The 23,021-nt window shown below is 37.6% G+C and overlaps 1 protein-coding gene across 3 annotated transcripts in view; it reads left to right on the forward strand.

The window, feature by feature from the left end:
• Positions 1-1,035: 1,035 nt before the first annotated feature.
• macrod2 (mono-ADP ribosylhydrolase 2) overlaps positions 1,036-23,021 on the forward strand; it is a 617,779-nt gene continuing 595,793 nt past the window's right edge. For all 3 annotated transcript variants that reach the window (XM_053502322.1, XM_053502324.1, XM_053502323.1), the window contains exons 1-3: positions 1,036-1,258; positions 9,259-9,360; positions 14,205-14,306. In XM_053502322.1, coding sequence (XP_053358297.1) covers positions 1,222-1,258; positions 9,259-9,360; positions 14,205-14,306 — 241 coding nt within the window. In that variant the 5' untranslated portion in view covers positions 1,036-1,221. The remainder of the gene's footprint in view (positions 1,259-9,258; positions 9,361-14,204; positions 14,307-23,021) is intronic.

The raw sequence follows: 23,021 nt of genomic DNA on the forward strand, positions 1-23,021 counted from the left end.
AATTTTTTCCCTTATTTTGTCTCTCATAGTTGAGGTATACCTATGATGAAAATTACAGGCCTCTCTCATCTTTTTAAGTGGGAGAACTTGCACAATTGGTGGCTGACTAAAAACTTTTTTCCCCACTACATTATAAATGTTGTTGATTTTGTTGTCATCACCTTCATCATCATGATCATCATTTTCATTATCATTATTATTATTATTATTATTATTATTATTGTTGTTGTTGTTGTTGTTGTTTTTGTTAGTATTTTTGTTGTTGTTTGTTGTTGTCACATTATTATTATTATTAATAATAATAATAATAATAATGTTTATAATTTTTTTTGGTCGTCGTCACCTTCATCATCATCATCACCATCAGCAACAGCAGCAGCAGCATCAGTATCATTATAATTGTTGTTGGTGATAATTGTGTTGTTTTTTTGTTGCCGTTGGCTTCATCATTATTGTTGTTATTATAATTAAAAAAATAATTTTGTTGTCACTGCTTTTTTCATTATTATCATTATTATTTTTACGATTGTTGTTGACTTTGTTGTTGTCGTCACATTCATCATCATCATCATCATCATCATCATTATTATTACTATTAGTAGTAGTTATACTGTTGATTTTGTTGTCATCATCGTCCTTATAATTGTTGTTGTTGTTGTCATTACCTTAATTATTATTAATTAGTATTAATAATAATAATAATTATTATAATTATAATAATATTGTTATTATTGTTATTTGTTGTTTATTTTACTCTTTTCCAAGAACCGCATCCTAATTACCCGTGTAGTGCACTCGGTAGAGGGCGGCAGCACGCAATTCCTCCCCTACGTAGTGCGCAGTGTACGCCGTTGCTACCCTACCGCATCACGACGCTCTCGGGACTGCAACCTAACCCATGATCGACCCCCCGTGTTCGGGGGCGCACCCAGATCTGTCCAATCAGAAAGCGACTTCCCGGTCTGACGCGTCCAATCAGGCGATGTGCGCGACGCACGCTACACACGGCGTACCATCAAGGCAGGTTGAGTGCGCGCACGCACAGGCTCCACTCTCTCTCTCGCTCTCTCGGTATATATATTTTGACAGCTTGTCCAGCTGAAGAGCTCATCTCGCTCAGGAGCGCTTTCACTTTCTCTTGCGTTTCCGAGAACACTCGCTGTGAGCCTGGGGTTGTCTCACGCCAAAGCGGTTAGCCAGAAGCCCCTGCAGCACGGCACCATGAGCAAAAAGAAAAAGGAGTGGAGAGCGGAGAAAGGTGAGCGTCTTCTGGCTTCATCACACTTCAGGCTAGCTAACGCGCTGCTGCACCTGAAAGCGCGAGCGCGAGCGCGGCTAGCAGTTTGGCTTCCATGCTCACGTACCTGTCTGTCTCAGGAGTGTCCCAGGTGCGGCTGTGAACGTGTGTGCAGGTGCTGACACCGGGTTAGGAGAAGCCTGCTAACGTTACGTGTCACTACACGGACAGGTTGACGCTGTCACACTACATTAATTACACTGACAGCCTGCTTCTCCTGCAGGTTTAAAGCAAGGGAAGCTGCTGTTGTTGTTGTTGTTGTTGTTGTTGTTAGTGCTGCATACTGCTCATTCTCAGAACTTTATGTAGCTACTAAAAGCTAAATGCACACCTGTTTTCCTTGCTCATATCTCTCTCACACACACACACACACGAGCTAATTCAATAATTCAACTCAATTTAGCACTTGTAGGAATGCTCATTGTCCATCAGAAATAAATTTGAAATATATACTGATCAGCCATAGCATTATGACCACTCACCTGATATATATATTAAATAATAATAAAAAAAATCTGTCACAACCAGCATTAATCTTTGTCTCAATTTGATCTATACTAGCACTTCTATTGGATCGGACGGATCGTGGATACACGGGCCAGCCTTCACGCTCCACCTGCATCAGTAAGCTTTCACCAGTTCACCAGTTTCCTTTCCTTGGATCACTTTTAGGTTGTCCTGACCGCTGCAGACCAGGAACATTTCACAAGACCCGCAGTTTTGGGGTTGCTCTGACCCAGTCTCCTAGCCATCACAATCTGGCCCTTCTCATAGTAGCCACATTTTCACTATCTCGTTACGATGGCAGCTGGAAGTGGCCAGGATATATTAGGCAACAAGTGGCCTTTTTTTTTCTGAAATTGATGTGTCGGAATCAGAAAAAATAGGCAAGCGTAAGAGTTTGGATGACTTTGACGAAGGCCAGAGTGCGTGGGCTAGAGGACTGGATCGGAGCAAGTCCAAAACTGCAGCTCTTGTGGGATGTTCCTGATCTAAAAGTGATCCAAGGAATAAAAACCGGTGAACTGGCAAAAAGGTCATGGGTGTCCGAGGCTCACTTGGAGAGTGAAGGCTGGCCCATGTAGTCCAGTCCAATAGATTTGCTAGTGTAGATCAGATTAATGAAAAGGTTAATGCTGGTTGTGATAGAAATATGTCAGAACACACAGTGCATCACTGTTATGGTGACAAAAGAGAGACCTAATCAATATTATGCAGGCGGTCATAATGTTATGGTTGATCGATGTATGAAGCAAAATGATAAGATTATTTCTGAGGGTGATGATGGCAAGAAACACCATCTATTTCACCTTCTTTTTGCTGCATTAGCTATTTATAGTTTATATTTATTTACAGATATTTTTATATTACAGTTGTTTACTTGAAGTTGTTTTGCACTAACGGACTAATTCTATTTATTATCATTACAGCAGTTTTATTTTATATTATTTTATTTGTACTGATGTTGGTTCATCTCATTCCTTCTAAATGTCTTGATGTACAAATGTTTGTTGGTTATTGTCTTGTCTGTTAAATTGCCCCCCTGAGGATAAATAAAGTTTTTAAAATTGAATTGAAGGAAAAACTCCCTGAGATGGCAATAGACAAAACCCTTGAGAGGAACCAGACTTAACAGGGAACCCATCTTCATTTGGGTGATAACGATATAGGAGTTATAGGAGGGTCTATGTTAAGTATAACAGGAGATGTGTTTAAGTTTCACTATTGGAGGCTCTGGTACAAAACTGTTGTGGGAATTTAAATCCTGAAATATTGAGCAACTGCAGTCACAAGACATCAGAGAACAGTTTTCTGCATCAGCAGAGTCCAAGACCATCTTCATGGTCAAGTGGAACCATGCCCAGTCACCACACGCACCCCAAGAAGACCACATGAGAACTTCGTGAACGTGACAAGATCACAGAGATGAGTCAGACAGGTCTGGGGGGCAAATGAGGTTCTAAAAGAAGGCATAAAACTATCCAGTGTTGTCCAGGACCAATTTAATTCAGGTGCACATATACTGTATATAAGCCCAACACCAGTCTGATTATTGGCTTAAAACCCGAAGCTTTCGATTCAGACCTTTCTCTCTGAGCAGAAGAGGAGGTGAGTAAGCTGGACAGGTTTTCAGGATTTAAGTACCAGACTCCCCCATATCCCCCTCCCTCTCTCTCTCTCTCTCTAAAATGAAATATGACAAACAAAATGCATCTTTTTTTTAATAAATATGGCTGTCCTGTGTCTGAAAACTTACATTTACAGCATTACGTTTGAACTCAACTTAAAGACGTAAAGAGCTAACATTGTTAGCTCTTTAAGTCTTTTTGTTGATTTTAGAGAGAAAGAGAGAGGGGATGGTGGGGCGGAACTAAGTCTGGTAATGAAACAACCATTCATACCTGTTATACTGTGATCAATAACGGGAACAAACTTACCAAACTTTGTCTCGGTTTATTCCTAAACACCAGTTTTCTCAGGTCTCTTGTCCGGCATCGGGAAGGTTATCATGCCCAAAATACGTGAAGCTAGCCGAATGCATGTTTTTTGAGCTGGAGCACAGGAGATGGAGCTGTCCATGCCTTCCTCCATGCACGAGTGTACAGATTGGCTGGTGTTGCCGTGATTGAAGGGAGACACGGTGTGTGGTCACTCCCACCCCATCCTGAGAGCATGGGCAGTTTTGCTGTCTTGGCTCTTGGACGTTCATGCTTGTGTGATCTGTTGCACCACACAGGACATTTAAAAAAAATTAATCATCATCAAATTGATAGTTTTATCATTTTCTTGGTCTGCATTGCAAAGTAGTTTCAAGTAATAGAAATCTCATTTAAATGATAAGGAGTTTGTATGCGGTCAATGTGGTAACGTTAAACATCCAAGTAGACATGTTAATAGCTTTGTCACTCTGCAGCTGCTGCTGTTTTAAATGCATTTAGGCCAGTTCTGTCCTGTTTATTCAACACTTTTCAATGCAGGCATGATGAAGCCAAAATTACTGTTTGTTCTGCATAGTCATTTTCTCATCTCGCTACTGGTCTCTTCTGCTTTAAAAAAAAATAAAATAATTTTTATTTATTTTAATACACTACCATGCAATAGTCTTAAGCCCCCGCCCTCCCCCCATTTCATCATATTTTGCTTTTCAAGAGGCAGACTTAAAAAAAAATAAAATAAAATTTTACTGTAGTCTTGAAATAGTTCTCCAGGTTCTTGAAGGACATTTTTGAGGTCTAATTTTTTGGCAAGGTTTTAAAACTTAAAAAAAAAAAAAATGTATTCCTGTACCTGAGCAGTTACAGATGTACAGTGATCTTTGACTCATTAAAGCCCCATCTAACTTAAGACATGCACCAGTGAGAAACAGGTGCAGATGATGACAGATGACCACGTTGGTGATGGGTATATTGATAATGCTGATTGGTTGGAACAAACGAGAGGGGAAATTAGTTTTTTTTAAATATATCTTATCATAAAATTTGATAATATATCAATTTTGAAATCGTATCCTTAGCCACTTCGTAGCCTGTCGCATACTTATATGGAAAGTAATCAGATTCAGACCCCCTTAAGTTTTTCACTCTTTGTTATATTGCAGCCATTTGCTAAATCATACAAGTAATTTTTTTTCCTCATTAATGTACACACATTGTTCACATTTTTGCAGGTTTATTAAAAAAGAAAAACTGAAATATCACAAGCGCCCAAGTATTTAGACCCTTTGCTCAGTATTTAGTAGAAGCACCCTTTTGATCTAATACAGCCATGAGTCTTTTTGGGAAAGATGCAACAAGTTTTTCACAGCTGTACTTGGGGATCCTCTGCCATTCCTCCTTGCATATCTTCTCCATTTCTGTCAGGTTGGATGGTAAGGATGGCCATTTTTGGTGGATAGCCATTTTTGGGTCTCTCCAGAGATGCCCAATTGAGTTTAAGTCAGGGCTCTGACTGGGCCATTTAAGAACAGTCACAGAGTTGTTGTGAAGCCACTCCTTCATTATTTTAGCTGTGTGCTTATTGTCAATGTCTTGTTGAAAGGTAACCCTTTGGCCCAGTCTGAGGTCCTGAGTACTCTGGAGAAGGTTTTCGTCCAGGATATTCCTGTACTTGGCCGCATTTATCTTTCCCTCGATTGCAACCAGTCGTCCCGTTCCTGCAGCTGAAAAACACCCCCACAGCATGTTGCTGCCATTACCATGCTTCACTGTTGGGACTGTATTGGACAGGTGATGAGCAGTGCCTCGTTTCCTCCACACATACCCCTTAGAATTAAGGCCAAAAAATTCTTATCAGACCAGAAAATCTTATTTCTCACCATCTTGAAGTCCTTCAGGTGTTTTTTGTCCTGCTGTCCAGCTTACTTTTTAGGGTGTGTCCTGCACTGAGGAGAGGCTTCCGTCGGGCCACTCTGCCATAAAACTCTGACTGGTCGAGGGTTGCAGTGAGGGTTGACTGTCTACAACTTTCTCCCATCTCCCGACTGCATCTCTGGAGCTCAGCCAAAGTGATCTTTGGGTTCTTCTTTACCTCTCCCACCAAGGCTCTTCTCCCTTGATAGCTCAGTTTGGCAGGACGGCCAGTTCTAGAAAGGGTTCTGGTCGTTCCAAACGTCTTCAATTTAAGTATTATGGAGGCCACTCTGCTCTTAAAAACCTTAAGTGCAGCAGAATTTTTTTTGTAACCTTGGCCAGATCTGTGCCTTGCCACAATTCTGTCTCTGAGCTCTTCAGACAGTTCCTTTGACCTCATGATTTTTATTTGCTCTGACATGCATTGTGAGCTGTAGGGTCTTATATAGACAGGTGTGTGGCTTTCTCAATCAAGTCCAATCACTATAATCAAACACAGCTAGACTCAAATGAAGGTGTAGAACCATCTCAAGAATGATCAGAAGAAATGGACAGCACCTGAGTTAAATATATGAGTGTCACAGCAAAGGGTCTGATTACTTAGGACCAAGTGATATTAGTTTTTTTTTTTTTTTTTAAATGTCAACAATTCTGTGTTTTTCTGTCAGTATGGGGTGCAGTGTGTACATTTAATTAGAAAAAAAATGAACTTAAATGATTTTAGCAAATGGCTGCAATATAACAGTGAATTTTAAGGGGGTCTGTATACTTTCCGTACCCTGTGTGTGTGTGTATATATGTATATGTGTGTATATATATATATATATATATATATATATATATATATATAAATATATACGCACACATGAGGGTGTTTTTCTGCACAGGGGACAGGACGACTGCACTGTATTAGGGAGAGGATGAACGGGGCCATGTATTGTGACGTATTGGGCAAAAACCTCCTTCCCTGGTCGTGGCTGGGTCTTCCAACATGACAATAACCCAAAGCACATAGGCAGGAAAAGCAAGGAGTGTCCCCGTAAGAAGCATATGGACTATTTAAAAGCAAAATAACAGGTCTTTGAGGGTCATAAATCTGGCTGATAAGCAAGTGATCAAATACTTATTTGACACAGTAATTCACAAACAAATTGTTTCTCACAGTGAAAATGCACCTATGCTGAAAATTGTAGACCCCTCCATGATTTCTAAGTAAGAGAACTTGCAAAATCACATGATATCTCTCTCTCTCTCTCTCTCTACATATATATATATATATATATATATATATATATATATATATATATATACACGCATACCCTGCGCGTCAGTATATTTGGCATACAAAAATAATAATATAGGGGTAAAAGCTCAGGGTAGGCATTGGACTATGGTTCGGAAGGTCCCAGGTTCAAATCCCATGACCACCAAGTTGTCCCTGTTGGGCCCTTGAGCCAGGCCCTTAACCTTTAACTGCTCAGATGTATAATGAGACAAAAAAAAAAGTTGCTTTGGATAAGGGCATCTGCCAAATGCTTAAATGTAAATGTAGTATCTATGGAAACACAAACATGTTAAATCTTCTTCAGTCATACTTAACGAAACTGGAGAATACAGAGTGAAGAAGGTAAAATCGGTCTGCGTGCCACGTTTTAAGGTTTCCTGGAGTGCTGCATGTGTAACAGTTGATTTCTGAAAAACCATTCTTCTACTACTACTTTATTTTATTTTATTTCTTTATTTTGATGTTTTCCTTCAATGTGTGTGACAAACTGAGTTTGGTGTGGTGGGGGTTTGTGTACATGTAAAGAAAGCAGGGCTATCTACATGTTATGCTGACATCCAGTGTCTGTTGCCTTGATTTGCATGAAATCCTAGTCACGTACTGTCATTGTCCAACGTCTATCTCACATGCAGGAGATACAGTACGATCACCTGATCTTGTGTGAATGTTTTTTTTATTTATTTATTTCTTATATATTATTTATGAGGTCGACCTTCAGTTATCTGTTTACTGTATGTGCTATTATCTCCTACTGTGTGTGTGTGTGTATGTGTGTGTGTGTGTGTGTGAGTACAATTTTAGATTTGGGATTTATAAACAGACCATGAGTGGGAAGGGAATATAGTGAACTCTAGAATTATTGGCACTCTTTAAGAGAGCAGTCCTGTTCTATTATTGGCAGCCTAAGAAAACAGTGCTTCTTTATTTTTGGCTCTGTTTCCGCGCACTGTTCTCACACAGAGCGGTCGATTATATCGTTGTGTCAAAATCAATCAGTGGACACCGGCATCTTTGCAACAAACTTTTAAACAGGGTAACGAAGTAAAAGAAATTGGTGAAGACATTTCCTCTGTCTCTCTCATCTTGCAGAATTCAGAGAGAGCCTGGAGAACAACAGAACAGTTCACACAGGTTTTTTTTCTTGCCATACAGTCACACTGAAAATTATTTATCTTATGATGGGCTTCAACCAGTTCCAGCCCGTCTCTTAACTCATTAGGCCTACACCTGTTCCAAAAGCTTGCTCACGTGTTAAATGACTCTAGTAATTTATGCGTTCGATGCTACGTTATTTACTTGCTTAGGAGATTTGAATATTATATGGTAACAGTGGCTAAAAAAAATTCAATTCAATTTTCAATTCAATTTTATTTGTATAGCGCTTTTAACAATTGACATTGTCGCAAAGCAGCTTTACACAATCAAAAGAATTATTTAAGAATTTATGTAAGAAATGTGAATGTGTATGAATCAAAATGATAAGATTGTCCCTGATGAGCAAGCCGAGGACGACGGTGACAGTCGCAAGGAAAACCCCCCTGAGATGGTAATAGGAAGAAACCTTGAAAGGAACCAGACTCAACAGGGAACCCATCCTCATTTGGGTGAAAATGGATAGCAGGGATTGATCTGCATAAAACTATGTGAGAATGGAAGTTCAGTATAACAGGAGATGTGTTAAATTAAATGGAGTCCAGTTTGTTCCTAGAGGCTCAGGTAGATTATAGGAAATTCCAGTCTCGAATTATTGAGCGACTGAAGTCACAGGTCCTCAGAGAACAGCTGTCTGCATCAGTTGAGGACAGGATCGTCTTTGTGGAAAAGTGGAACCATCCCCAGTCACCACACGCATCCCAGGCAGACCACACGGGGCATTAAAAAAATTTTGAGTGACGTATCGCGATTCTTCTGTGTGGCGATTCTGACTTCAAAATATATATTTTTTTACCTTTAAAAAAAATTTTTTTTTTTTAAACATTTGTTTTTAAGATGGAGGTGGGGAGGGAGTTGCAGTTCCTCTATAATTCTATAGGTGGTGCACTATAAACTATTTACACATTGGCAGATAGCAAAGCACCCTGTTTGGTAGGAGCGTTATGTTTCTAAAATTGTGATACTTACAGAATTGCAATATAAATCGAATCACCACATAGGTGTTTTGATATTTTATCGGGTGTTTCCTGGTAATGCCCGTGCCTAATAGTTTGGTTTGTGACATTAAAAAAAACAGTGTTATGAATGTAATGAGTGTCTTTACATTGTAAATAAAGCCTGTTTCCCTACTCCCCTCTTTTATTTATGTATTGTTTTCCCACTTCATTTTGCAGAGCGCTTGCTTGGTCTCGGACAAGAGGAAAGACGCAAAGACTATGGGGACAACTACCTGCCTTTGGACAAGATTCTCACCTGGAGACAGCACCACTGTGGAGGTAAAGCAGCATAAGGCAGCAGGAAAAGTAAACCAGTGAAGAGCAAATACAAATCGATCTCAAGGTTTAAGAATGAGATTTCCGATGATTCTGATTTATGCCTTAGTATTTTATTTAAAAAAAAAGCCCATATACAGTATAGCAACCTACAATTTTGCGAACCATCTACAAATGGTCTTTTAATTTTTTAAAAAATTTTTAATAAGGGATTATTTATTTTTTGATTTATGTTGTGTTGATTTAGAAAAGTAAGTCAAGGAAAATAGCAAAAGCATAAATGTTGATTATTTTAATTTATTTAATTTACGAACCTATTTCAGATGTAGCTCTGTGGTTAAGGTGTTGCACTACTGATCAGAAGGTCCCAGGTTCAAACCCCAGCACCGCAGTTGAGCAGTTGAGCAAGGCCCTTTACCCTCAACTGCTTAGATGTATAATGAGATAAAATGTCAGTTGCTCTGGGTAATGGTGTCTGCCAAATGTAAATATATTTTCTGTCTTCATGAGGCTTAGTGGGGTGGAACTGGAACAACTCGTGTTACGGGGGGGGGGGGAAAATGAAAGTGGAAATTTATGAAGATTGTATTTAGGTGACGGTTTCAGGAAATTAGATTATCTTCTGACACTGAGGTTGTAGAATAATGGTGAAGATGTGTTGTGTCAAAGAAATTGTGAGACATCAGTAGAAATAATCACGATAGATAAAAACAACAAACAGTACACTGCATCAAGTATTGCCTAAGGCAGTGTTTTCTGCAAACGTCAAGTTCAAATGCTAATTCAAACGTGTTTGTGTGCACAATTTGACTAATAATAATACATTTTGTTTATAAGAGCTTTTCAAACACCCAAGCACATGTTACATTGAATATAAAAGGTAAGAAACTAAACACAGCAATTAATAAAGAATTGAGTACAAAATCAATAAAAAATAAAATGGTAGACCCATCATCAACATTTTATTGTGTTTTCGGGTACAATATACACTTTAATATTTATCAAAATGAAAATGAAAAACTTTTTATTTATCTAGTAAAAAAAAGTGATTTTTTATTTTTGACTAATTTACAGTACTGTGCAAAGCTCCTGAGCCCTTCCCCCATTTATTTATATTATATTATGTCGATAAATTTAAAGAAAAGCGAACAAGAGTTAAACTGCGGCAGACTGCAAAGTGCCTCAAGATATAATAAAAAAAATTGGTTGCTTATGCAACAGCCTCAGCAGCGACCTCATTTCCCCTCTCGTCTGTTTCAACCACTCAACATTCAGCATCACCAGTATTCGAATCACTGGCATAATTATCTGTCATCGCCTGCATTAAAAAAAAAAACTACAGGAAAGTCTGACTTTTGGAAAACTAAATATTAAATATATCATTTTAACACAAGAAAAACGTGAGGAGAATGACACCAGGAAAACATCAGGACCAGACAGCATCTCATGTCAGGTTTTTACAGCCTGCGCTGACCAGTTAGCACTGGTGTTCATGGAGATATTCAGAATCAGAATTACTTTATTGATCCCCGTGGGGAAATTCTCTTTCATTACAGAACAAACTCCTGATGAAAATAAAGATGGTAGAGAAGATTAAATAAAAATAAAACAATAAAGTAATTAAAATAAAAATAATAAGAATAGAATAATATAAACATAAAAATAAAATAAAAATAATAAAAATAGTCAAATAACCAATAAAAGTAAAACCTAAAGCAGCAATTATATGGACATTAAATTATATTGACATTATTATTATCAACAGACGTATACACAGTATACATGGTTATTAAGGTGAATTGTGCATATGTGTGTGGTTTATGGTTTGGTGTGATCAGATATGCGAGTTAAATAGTTTTATTGCGACCGGCAGGAATGATTTCCTGTGTCTCTCAGTTGTGCAGCGTGGAAGTTTTAGCCTGTTGCTAAATGAGCTCCTGTGGCTGCTTATCATCATATAGTGTAGTGGGTGTGAAGGAGTGTCAAGTATTGATCTTATTTTGGACAATGTTCTCCTCTCCAACACCTTGTTGAAGGAGTCCAATTTCATTCCTACAACTTGACTGGCCTTTTTAATGATCTTGCCGAGTCTGTTAATGTCCATGACCCTCAGGCTGCTGCCCCAGCAGACAACAGCATACATGATGGCACTGACCACCACAGACTCGTAGAACATCCGCACCATCGTCCGGCAGATGTTGAAGGACCTTAGTCCAGTCCATTTTTTTTGTCCAAGTACACTCCCAGGTATTTGTACTCCTCCACCCTGTCCACACCAACACCCAGAATGTTGACCAGGGTCGCTGGCACTTTGGTCCTCCTCAGGTCCACTACCAACTCCTTTGTTTTTGTCACATTGAGCTGAAGATGGTTCTCCTTGCTCCAAGTGACAAAATTGTCCACCACAGTTCTGTATTCACTCTCAACCGCATATTCAACCGATATTCAACTGCACCTTGTCACAATCAGTAATCCCTTCATGCTTTAAACAGTCTGTTATTGTTCCTGTCCCAAATAATCCCCATCCTGCCTGCCCTAACGATTAGCATCCTGTAGCCATTACCTCAGTTGTAATGAAGTGCTTTGAAAAGCTGTTTAGAGACTTCATCTCCTCACTACTTGATTCAGTGGAACCCGCTTCAGTTTGCATAGTGTCAAAATAAATCGACCGATGATGCCATCTCACACCTTCTGCACACACTCCTAAGTCACATGGACACCATGGCGGGGTAATTAATGTTAAATGCTGTTTCTTGACTAAAGTTCAGCTTTTCACACCATCATTGCCGCCAAGCTGAAGGACCTGGGACTCACCTATGTGTCAGTGGATCTCCACCTTCCTGACTGGTGGACCACAGGCATGTCTCAGCCTCCCTAATCTTAAGCACTGGAGTCCCTCTGGGTTGTGTCCTCAGCGCCCTGCTGCACTCCTGACAACATTGAGAAGGCCTACCTGCAGGAGATATAAAAATCTGCGGAACTGGTACCAGGTGAACAACCTCCTCCTGAACGTCGGCAGGACAATTGAGTTGATAGTGGGCTTCAGTACAAAGTAGGAGAGCAACCAACAGCCCCCTGGCATCAATGAGACCCTTGTGGAGAGAATGAGCAGCTTCTGGTACCTCAGTGTTCACAACACATTCACAACAACTGTCAACTGTCATGGTCCTGTCACATAAACACTGCGGTGAATCAGACCCGGCAGTGTATCTACCACCTTAGACGCTTTAAAGACTTTAGACTGCCTTCCAAGGTTATTTAGGAACGATTGCACCTGCACCACTAAGAGCTACCTGATGAAACATCACAACCTGGTTTGGGAACAGCACCATGCAGGACAGGCGAGCTCTACAGAGAACTATCCGCACCATGTTCCCTGACTTGCACTCTATTGATCGCAAGTGGCGCCAAGGCAGGGGGGATAATAAAAGATGCTGCACATCCTGGAATATTTCTTGTTTTTACTCGTATTTTTCATAATTATTTTTATTAGATTTTATGGAGATTTTATCTTTTACCTGTTTTTCCTTTGTACGTTTTATTTTTATTTCTGCAAACTTCAGTTTGATTTTAGTGTGGCTTTGATTTGATTTAACCTACCTTACACTTTATTAAATTTCTCTGGCATGTAAGCATTTCGCTGCACATCGTACTATTGTATGTGACAAATAAAATTTGAACTCAAAGCACTCTTTGTGTAATTGATGCTAGGAGAGTGTGCTGTTCAGTGTTGTTGTTCTCGAAGCAGCTGGTGTTTGAGCGAATGCTCTGTACAGCAGAGAGGCTGGAGCTCCAGGAGGATGTCAGTAGGAGGCCATTGCAGTGAGCTGCTGTCAGGTTGCTAATGATGGTCCTGTCTGCTTCATTCCTCAGCAGAGGGCGGTCAGTTTCAGTTGCTAATGTGTTAGAAAACAGGTTTAATAGTCAAACGTTTCCTAAAGGAAACCGAAGCTGCTAAAATGTTTTGTCTGGAGGCACTGATATTTTGCTTTTTTCTTTGGTGAGCTGAAATACACTTAAAATGTATATTTAAAAAAAAGAAATCAGATGCTTACTATAGATTATTTGCTTAATATACTGTATATAGTATAACATGATTAGGGTTTTTTCACAATTACAAAAAAAAAAGGTTGTTCCTGATTTTTTTTCTTTTTCTGTGAATAGCTTCTGTAGCTGATTTGTATTTAAAGTTTAAGATCTATAATTATGTATAATTATCAAATAATAGAGCATGGTCTCTGAGCGCACTGTATAGTAGTAACTCAGTTCATATCGATTGGGTGATTAATAAAGGCTAATTTATGCTTTATCTCAAGTACTGTTTAACGTCATAGGGAGCGATGTGTATTAAGGGAAAGTCTAGGGAATCGTGTGGACATTAAAGGTGCGTGCCTAATGTTTTGGCTGTGTTTGAATTTAAATCAAAATATTAAATAACGTATTTTTAAGGTAAATTTTAATGTTTAAAAAATGTTGTAAAAAATTATTTTCTTCAAAGAATGTTTTTGCTCTTACATCCTTCTATTCTCTTTTTATTCACTCACTTGTTGAGCTGAAGTGAAATCGATACAGTGTATTGATTTTTCATGTACGTGTAATATTTTAGAACCAGAGCACGGTTTATGTTGCATTTTTCACAGGGCGTTTATTGACAGAATCATTAAAAAAATATATATACTGTATATATATATATATATATTGCCAGAAATCCAATAGCTTTTAACATTTACATTCCATCGTAATAAGATAATAAGATACAGGAACTGTTATAGACTTTTATATCTATGTTTAATGTCGACTTAGTGGAGAAGACAAAGTAAAAAGAATGGTTCCTTTGCTTCCCTTAGATCCAGACGAGGAAGAGGAGCAACCTGTCTCGCTGTGTGACAAAGTCTCTCTGTACAAGGGAGACATTACAATCCTGGAAGTGGATGCCATCGTGAATGCTGGTAAGCACTTTGGATTTTTGTTTTTCAATGCCAAACCTGCTGAATATGAACTTGCTTCACTTTTAGTGTTGCAGTTCAGGCCTAGTGATGCACCAGTTTGTTGTGTTTGACTGCCCCCTAGTGTCTGTATGCCTTTACTTACACTCACTAAGAGCACGAGGGGTCAGTTTGTGTTAAGTGGATGCTGTTTAAATAAAAGATGTTACATTTTTGGAAAGAATTACAGCTTGGCATCTGAGTGGACGGTCATGAGTCTGAGAGAGCGATGTGATGCCGGAGTATGAAAATTGAAACGGATCGAGTCTGTCTAACATTTCCTAAATCATTTTTATACAACAGAGCAGAATATTCTAGTTAGGAGTACTGTTTGAGCGCTTCTTTAATAGATTTTGATATAGCAGTGACTTTTAGAGAATATAAACAATTAACAACAGCGTTTATTGTTAAAGGTCACATATTATACTCCTCGTTAAAAAAGTCTTATTATAAGTCTCAGGGCAGAAATGTAATTGGTTTAAACCACACCTGTGTATACGAACGGTGGCTGCCGCGTGTATCCTGTGATTGTTTGTTTGGTGTGTAGCTTCTGCACGGTCCTCAGAAATGAACACAATGGACCGCCAAGGTGCGATATGCATGTAAACAGAAGGGGCGGTGTAGCAGGGTCTGCAAAAAAAAGAAAAGAAAAAACAAATGGTTAAAAGATGAAGTTGTGCAACCAGGTCAGTACTTATCACTGTGAGACTTATTATTGTAAAGGTATTTATCCCTGCACTGTAAATATACTAAGTTGTCGCTATGTTTGTGTGCTTTATGTAAAAGTGTCCGATTTAATTCAGGTTTGTGCTCATGACTTTTGCCAGTTGACTGGTTTAATAGCAAGTATATTTCCACCCATAGATGTAAAACATGTCTTTTATTTTTCTCATTTGAAATGCGATTCAGATTTTGATTTTATTTCTGTTTTATTTGTTTTACAAACATGCTGTTTCAGTGTACAGTATATAGATCTTAATAAACTGACTCTGAAAACTGCTTTGAGGAAATGCATATTTCTGTTCAATCTGAACACGAGGACTGGAACTATCCATGTTTAAAAACTTATGAATTATTACCCACCGCTTACCCCAAACACATTTGTGACTCAAAAATTAAACAAAATAAGACGAGAAGAAAGCAGATTTAAGCATTAGGCACTGATCTTGCTATATAACATTAAAATAGGGGCAGGTAAAAAATCTGATTTTCTAAAACAACTAAAAAGTAAATTTCGTAAAACTTAAATGTCTTAGGTTTTGGCTAAAACTAACTGCATTACTTCTTTCCTGTCCGTCGTTTGAATCATTCCCATTTTGCTCCTTGTCTTCCACGATCAGCCTCATGTGAAAATGATTTGTCACGACAATGTGAAAGTAGTTTTTGGGTTAGGCTCTGTTTTTTTTTTTCCCTCTCCACACCTAAGCCTGAAGTGTGATGATGTACAAGTTTTGTGTGTGAGGTCACTATGATGAGGCAGATGACTCTTTGTACACAGTGACTCAATTCACCTTAACGCATTCAATATTTAACTAAAAATGAGTGAAAATGAAAATGTTCTCCCTTTTTTGTTTTTGTCAGTTGTCTCAGAGAAAACTCAATTTTTTTTTTGATTATGTTCCGTCATTGAAATCGTTCATGACCTGAGCGTTGACTGGGAACAGGATGATGACTGCTTTTCCTAGAGCTGTGGCTGGTTTCCCGGGTGGTCCACCGTGATCGACGGGCCTTGTCTTCGATTTAAAGCGGATTGTTTCTGGGTTTTTTGTGCATGCTGAAGGCATCGTTTGAATAATACATAGCAACTTGTCAAGCGCTCATAGTGTTTACTCTTCCCTCATTCAGGAAGGTTGATTACTTGTTTCGGATGTGTATGAGCTTGTTATTCGCATATGCTGACTAAAGGAATGTGTTTCGGCTTCAGACATGGGTTATTGTCTCCCACGAGGCTTCACATTATGCGAAGAATAACAACGCTTCATTATTCACTCATTACACATCAAGGAAGTTTAAAGAACTAAACAGGACAGACAGGTGAAAGAGATTACTCTTTTTTTCAGATTTTTCACGTAAATGCAGTCTTTAGTGAGGACGTTTTATTTTATTTTTTTCCCCCTTGAAGTGTTTATATAGCCTTTATTTATGCTTCATAAAGCTCCAGACTTGTGCTATAGATAAATGACCTGTAAGAAAGTATGATAGCAAATCAATTATGAAACCGACTCTGTATTACAAAACGCGTACAGACACATTATCGAAGTTGGCACTTGCTTAAATAGATAGAATTAATACAACTGAGAAAAAGTTGTTGATGGGTTTAAAGGGTTCCTGCTGATCTTTATGACTGGCTCTGACAAAAAGCTTAATGGAGAATCATTAAATGCCGTTAAGTGCTTTTAACATTCGCTAATGGGCTCGTTACCGTGGTTTAAGCCCGTAGAGTCATGCTGTATTTTCACGACTAGCGGAAACACTTTAACGCTTTATATTTCAACAGGCGTGGCATTTTAGGGGAAAATTGTAACGACTTCAATAAAGCCAGTGCCACACCTGGTGGGGAGAAAGTGCTAGAGTTTCTTAAATAAAAATGGATAAAAGTTTTTTTTTTTTTTTTTTTTCTCGATTTTGTGTTTAAATCAAAAATGGGGGGAAAAAAGTGATAACAAGCGCTCACTTGTGACCGTGACACGGAAGTTTTGATCTCACATGTTGTCCTGGATACCATTTTATTTTAAAACATATTTTTTTCCTGAAGAAACATGTAACTTTATGGAAAACTGCACTTAACCCAGCCTAAAACAGGGTTAATCAGCTGCACATGGCTTTTAGAGACAGGCTTTTAGACATTTATCCTGAACAGCGCCAGAAAAGAAGCTTTCTACACAAAAATTCTACACAACTTTTCTTTCGACAAAACGACGATCTTAAATAAATAAATAGATAACAAAACGAACACAGAAAAAATATATTCACGGATCTGTCATAACATTAAAACCATTAACATAAAAAAAAGACCCAGGTTTTGGGTTCCGAGGTGGCTCTGATCCCTCTGGGTATGCCTCTGCAGGTCCTCTGGGGTGTGCTGCAATTTTTGGCACTAGACTGTTGGCAGTGGATTATTCGCACGCTGTGGGTTGGAGGCTCTATGGATCAGACGTGTTTGTCATGCACATCCCATGGGTGCTTGATCGGATCGGGATCTACAGTAAGGAGTTCGGAAACGTGTGGATCATCAACCATTAATTCATCGCCCGCTAAGCCCCATACAAGGCATGCTGTGATTCACTGAGTGTTCGGTCATAGCCAGCATTGAATTTTTCCCCTAGCAATTTATTTATTTATTCATTGTTTAAGTTTATTAATTAATTTATTTTTATGGGATTGGACCAGTCCTCATTGGCATGGGTGAGCCTTGGGTATCCATGATCCTGTCCATCAGTTTACTGGTGTGTATAATTGATAGACAAGGTAATGTTTTAATTTTAGCAGTGTGTATTGTGTATCTAGAAATAAAGAGATGTGATGTTACTGTGCATGAAACTTATATATAGTGTTTGGCGTTTTTATGGTATATTGATAAACTGACATTTTTCTTGTTAAAGCAGAAAGCAAGAGTTTGGTGAGGTGTTTCTGTAGAATAAGGCAAAATGTCATCTGTTATAGGAAAACAATCAACTTTGGGGGGTCTTATTTATACAGTTGGCATCACTGATTTGTTTTCCTTGAATAGTACCACAACTCCACACACATTAGTGTACGAAGATGTGTGTGTGTGTTTTTTATTTTTAATATATAGTCTTTATACAGTATATCGTCTTTTGCACATTTGTACTTTTTGAGGCCCTATTTAAGTTGTGTTGGTGAAAGCCTCTACCCGAAGGCTAAACTCGATAAGGAGCAGATGGCTGAGAAAAATACTAAGCATTTTCTTCTTTAGCCCTTTTGAGAGTTGCGGATCAATCCGGCAATTTACTTGCTTGCTAATCCATAGCTCAGCTGATGGATTCAAGTACCTGAAAAGAGTAAACTTCCAGGAGTTATTTGAACATTTCATGTTTTCCTGTCATTTATTTATGTCGAGTTCCAGTTTGTAACCATGACACACTTTTTTTTGTTACGGTGATTTGGATATATCTTTGGCTTGTAGAGCTTGAAAGTGTGAGAAAAGTCACAGGACACACTAGCTGTAGAATAATGTAATGTGAACCTTCAGAATGGGCCTGGATTAATTTTTATGTAACCTTATATTTATAATCTGTATAAACTACAGTTTCTACATGGAATTTAATATCGGATGGAATAAAAATAATGCTGTTGGTTTATTTTATAAGGCAAACATTTTTAATTCTTGTTGACACTCCAGAGTTTAGAGAGTTGTACATGTATTCTACAACCCTGTATACACTCCACAGAATTGAGATTTCACAAAAATCCATATAATTGGCAGATATCACTGTTTAGTTTACAAAAAAGGTGGCTCTAAATGAAAGTAGATTTCTTGTTCTGAGAACTTTATGACATCAGAGTGTTTGATAAGGACGCCATCGTCTATACTTGTGAACACAAACATTAACAGCATCCTTAGTAGCTGCCTGGTCAAGTTAAGTCTGAGTTCAAATGATTTCCTGCTAACCGTGAAAATTTTATTTGAAAGAGAAGCAAATGAATTTATTGAAAACACAACACGAGTCATATACTGTAGCTGAAGTTGAGCTCTAAAAATTCACACACCATATATACAGATGATTATTATTTATTTAATTTGTTTTACTTTATAAAATTTTTTTCTTAAAGCTCACATATTATACATCATAAAAAAATTATATAAGACATAATTGATAGGTAACTCATATTATGCATTCTAGCACCTTGATTATCTTTGTGTCTGTTGCTTTAAATGAACTGACCCCTGAACGGCCCCTTTGAGGAAGTCCATATTTCTAGACAATCTGAATGCAGGGACTAAAAACATTTGGGATTTTATCAAGCATGTTACACATGTTTATGCTTTTTTTTATTTCTTATGAACAAAAAAAAAATGTTGGTTCACAACATCATCTTCATTATTTAGCGATGTAGTTAAAGTTAAACGAAACGAAGCTGAAGAAGGCTGGGTTAGCAGGTAGCCGCTGGCTATTAACAGCTAAAATACAAACTAAAGATCAATAGATTAGCCTTTAGCGGATATCCTTAATGGTACACTGTTTTGGTTGTAACATACAATACAGTGGTACCAGCACCTGTCCTTGTTCTTTATATGGAAAAGCCATTTACCATTTGTGTAATTGTGCATGGCAGATGTTTAATTTTATGTTAACCTCCATTAAGGGAGATTCATTAAGAGCGATCATCACTTTGCAAATCAGAGTCTCCAACAATATTGTTCCTGATTTTCAAATCTGGAATTAATTCAGAATAAAAGCCTAAGTGTGTGTTTCACGCCAATGTTGCAGTAAAGTTTAATAAACAGTGTGTTATGAAGCCCTAAAGGGACAGCGTTCGTTGTTTTATTCAAAACGTGGCACACTAAGTAGTTTCTATTCTAGATGAAACCTTTTTTATCAGACAAATTTTGTCATATTTTAAAATGATATATAATTTTTTTCTCCTTGCAAATAGTGTTCAATGGAAAAATGTTATTTAAAAACATGGGATTTTATATCACCTGTTTCAAAGTAAATTCTAAAAACGAAACTGAAGCGGAAAAAATGGCAAGAAATATTCTTTAATAAATATTATAATAATAAAAAGGCTCCATTTTGTGGCAGGTAGATATGACTAAACCTAATCTTAAAAGTAAAATTTATTTAAGATCACATGATTTGATTTGGTAATGAACGTTATTTTCATTATTTGTTATAATGACTTGAATTAATCTTTTGATGGTGTTGTTTAAACATGTAAAACGAGCAAAAGATTATCAATTGTTTACTTTTCTTTGGCAAAGAAGCTATGTAGCTAACAGGAAAAAGTAACACCTAACGTTTTAAATACAATTCATAGGTTTACCGATTTCACGTCCTTAACTGATAGTTAAAGCAACCAATGTTAACCAGCAATTAATGAGAGCGTTTTTTTCCTCAGTTTAAGTTGTATTTAAACAGTTCTAGCGACAACAAATTAGTTAAGCAAGACAAATTAAAGAAGCAGAAAAATAGTTTATACAAACAGAATTATAATAATAATAAAAAACAGTGAAGCTGTTGCAAATAATGCTGTTGTCACTCTGTCAACTGACCGTGTCTAGTAATGCGCATCATCTACTGTGTCCTCTTGTGTTGTACAAATATTAGGTATATGAGTTGTGGGGAAACATGATGCAAAACATTTTGTTCTTCTATATTGCTTATCCTGTGTACAGCGTCGCAGAACACCAATTAGGATAATCTGCATGTCTTTTGACTGTGGAAGAAAACTGGAGTACCTGGAGGAAACCCATCAAGCACGGGGAGAACATGCAAACTCCATGCCTACAAACCCGAGGGAGGAATCTAACCCTCGACCCTGGAGTTGTGAGGTCACAGTGCTAACCACTAAGCCACAGTGTCATTGCAAAACAAAGCGAATCGATTGTTAGGTTTTGAATCCCAAATGACTAGCTAACTAAATTATTTATACTTCTTTTTAATTTAGATTTTATAAAAGCAAAGATGAATGAATACACGATCTGCATAATCTTTTCAAGGCGGAACCTGGAGTATCAATTGTAATGCTAATGTAATGCTACAGCTTGTAGCAGCAAAGTGTTAGAGTTGTGCTACAGACCCTTATTCAATGTGTAGTGTTGTTGTTTCTGCTTCGCATTTTGTTTACCGAACGAATGGCATGTGTAAGGGCAGTGCATAATTGTTGGTGAATTTTCAGCTGGGATGCTTCAGCAGCTTTTATTTTAACACCCTTCAGTCCCACAACATCTGTAGGGTGACTATTCGTCAGTCCTGCACACAGAGGACCGGCGTTCGTACTCCGGTGCTGTAGCTTTCATGCATGAGAAATGCTAGGCAGCATGAAATTAAATGGCAATGGCAAATTAATTCTGGGCAACTTCCCTGCGCATGCTGAGTGAGGTTAGGATTCAGGCACGCAGAACTGGCTTTTAAATCACTCTTCGGATGGCCAATTATTCTTGCATGGAAATAAATTCCTAGTCAGTCGCGCTAATTGAAATAGCAAGTCATGTCGAAGCCGCTCTAGGTGTGGAAATTTTTAATTGCTCTCCCTTGTATGTTTTCACACACACGTAGCACTGTGCAAAGTAAACAGAATAGGTGGTAAATATTTCATACCGTCTCACATCCTAGGTGTGCCAGGTAAGCTAGTTTTTAAATGTTGTTTTTTTTTAAACAGCTTTTTGATAGAATTTGTCAGACTAAACAAGAAAAAAATTAGATGCTTCTACAAGGCTTTTTACGCCATTATAGACGTGTGTTATGCAATACAGTCAATTTAGCAGCACACTATTTGATAACTGTTCTAAGTGGAGAGTTTATTTTTTTTTCTTTTTTTTTTTTTTTGCTCTCAGTGACAGAACAGAGGCCATATGCTGTAATGGTGACTAATGCACAATCCACAAAGCTTAATGGAAAGCACTTAGCATCCATCTTTAAGCGATGATCGATGGATTCACTTTTCTAATTATCAGTTGGTGAAGAGAGGGGGAGAGAGAAATCCGAGGCCATGCCCCCTTCAGCAAAAAATATGTGGCTATTGGTTTAATCTTAATCAGGAAGTGAGGTGCAAAAAAGTATTTCTCACTTTTTGCCGCTTTAATTTGACGGTAAATTATATATTTATATACTAGCATTTATATACTAGCATTTATATATTAGCATTATTTAATACTGAATAAATAAAATATATTTATTCAATTACATAGTTAATTATATATTTGGGGTTAGTTATAGTAGTGTACACAGTCTCAGGAGTAAAACAATAAATAAAAGATAATCAAAATTAATAAAGTACATTTCTGGAAATTATAATCAATATGAAGCAGGAAATGGTAATTAAATTCACAAATTAATCAACAATGAACAACTTTATTCAAATATTTTAAAAAAAGCATTGATTATTAGTTTTATAAAATAATTTTGCAATTTTTTTTAACAATTATTTGCATTTTTGCATATTTGTAATTCAACCAATAAAAAATTCTGAAGAAGAAAAAGTGTTAAAAGCAACATTCACTAATCACTAGTCCAGTCAGTATATCACTTGTATTTACATTTCTGGAGTAAAAGTCAAATTATACTATAAGCTTTGTTTGTTTTGTTTATTTATTAGTTTTTTTTATGTATTAGAGACATTCCAAATTTCTCATGAATGAAGAAGTGAAACCAATTGGCATTTACAAATGACCTCAAGCACAGTATGGTGAATGAGTAAACAAGGTGGTTCGGAGCCCATGGCAGTTGTTTTCGTGAACATTTAGCGAGAGGCCGTCTGATCCTTAAACAAAAAATGACAGATAACTTGTGTGTGGGAACTGTACACACAATTATTCACCAACACCAGTAACTCATTACAGGAACTCGCCCGAAAGCTATTTCCACTTGTCTAAAGGGCATTAAAGGAGTTCCTGGAAGGCCAGCGTTTCGGATGTAAAGCAGGCAGTCCGATCATGTCTCCAGCGTACTGAGAAATCTTTTTACCTTGACACTATGCAAGCACTAAAGTGCA

The sequence above is a fragment of the Clarias gariepinus genome, chromosome 8, assembly GCF_024256425.1.
Source record: "Clarias gariepinus isolate MV-2021 ecotype Netherlands chromosome 8, CGAR_prim_01v2, whole genome shotgun sequence".
NCBI lineage: Eukaryota > Metazoa > Chordata > Actinopteri > Siluriformes > Clariidae > Clarias > Clarias gariepinus.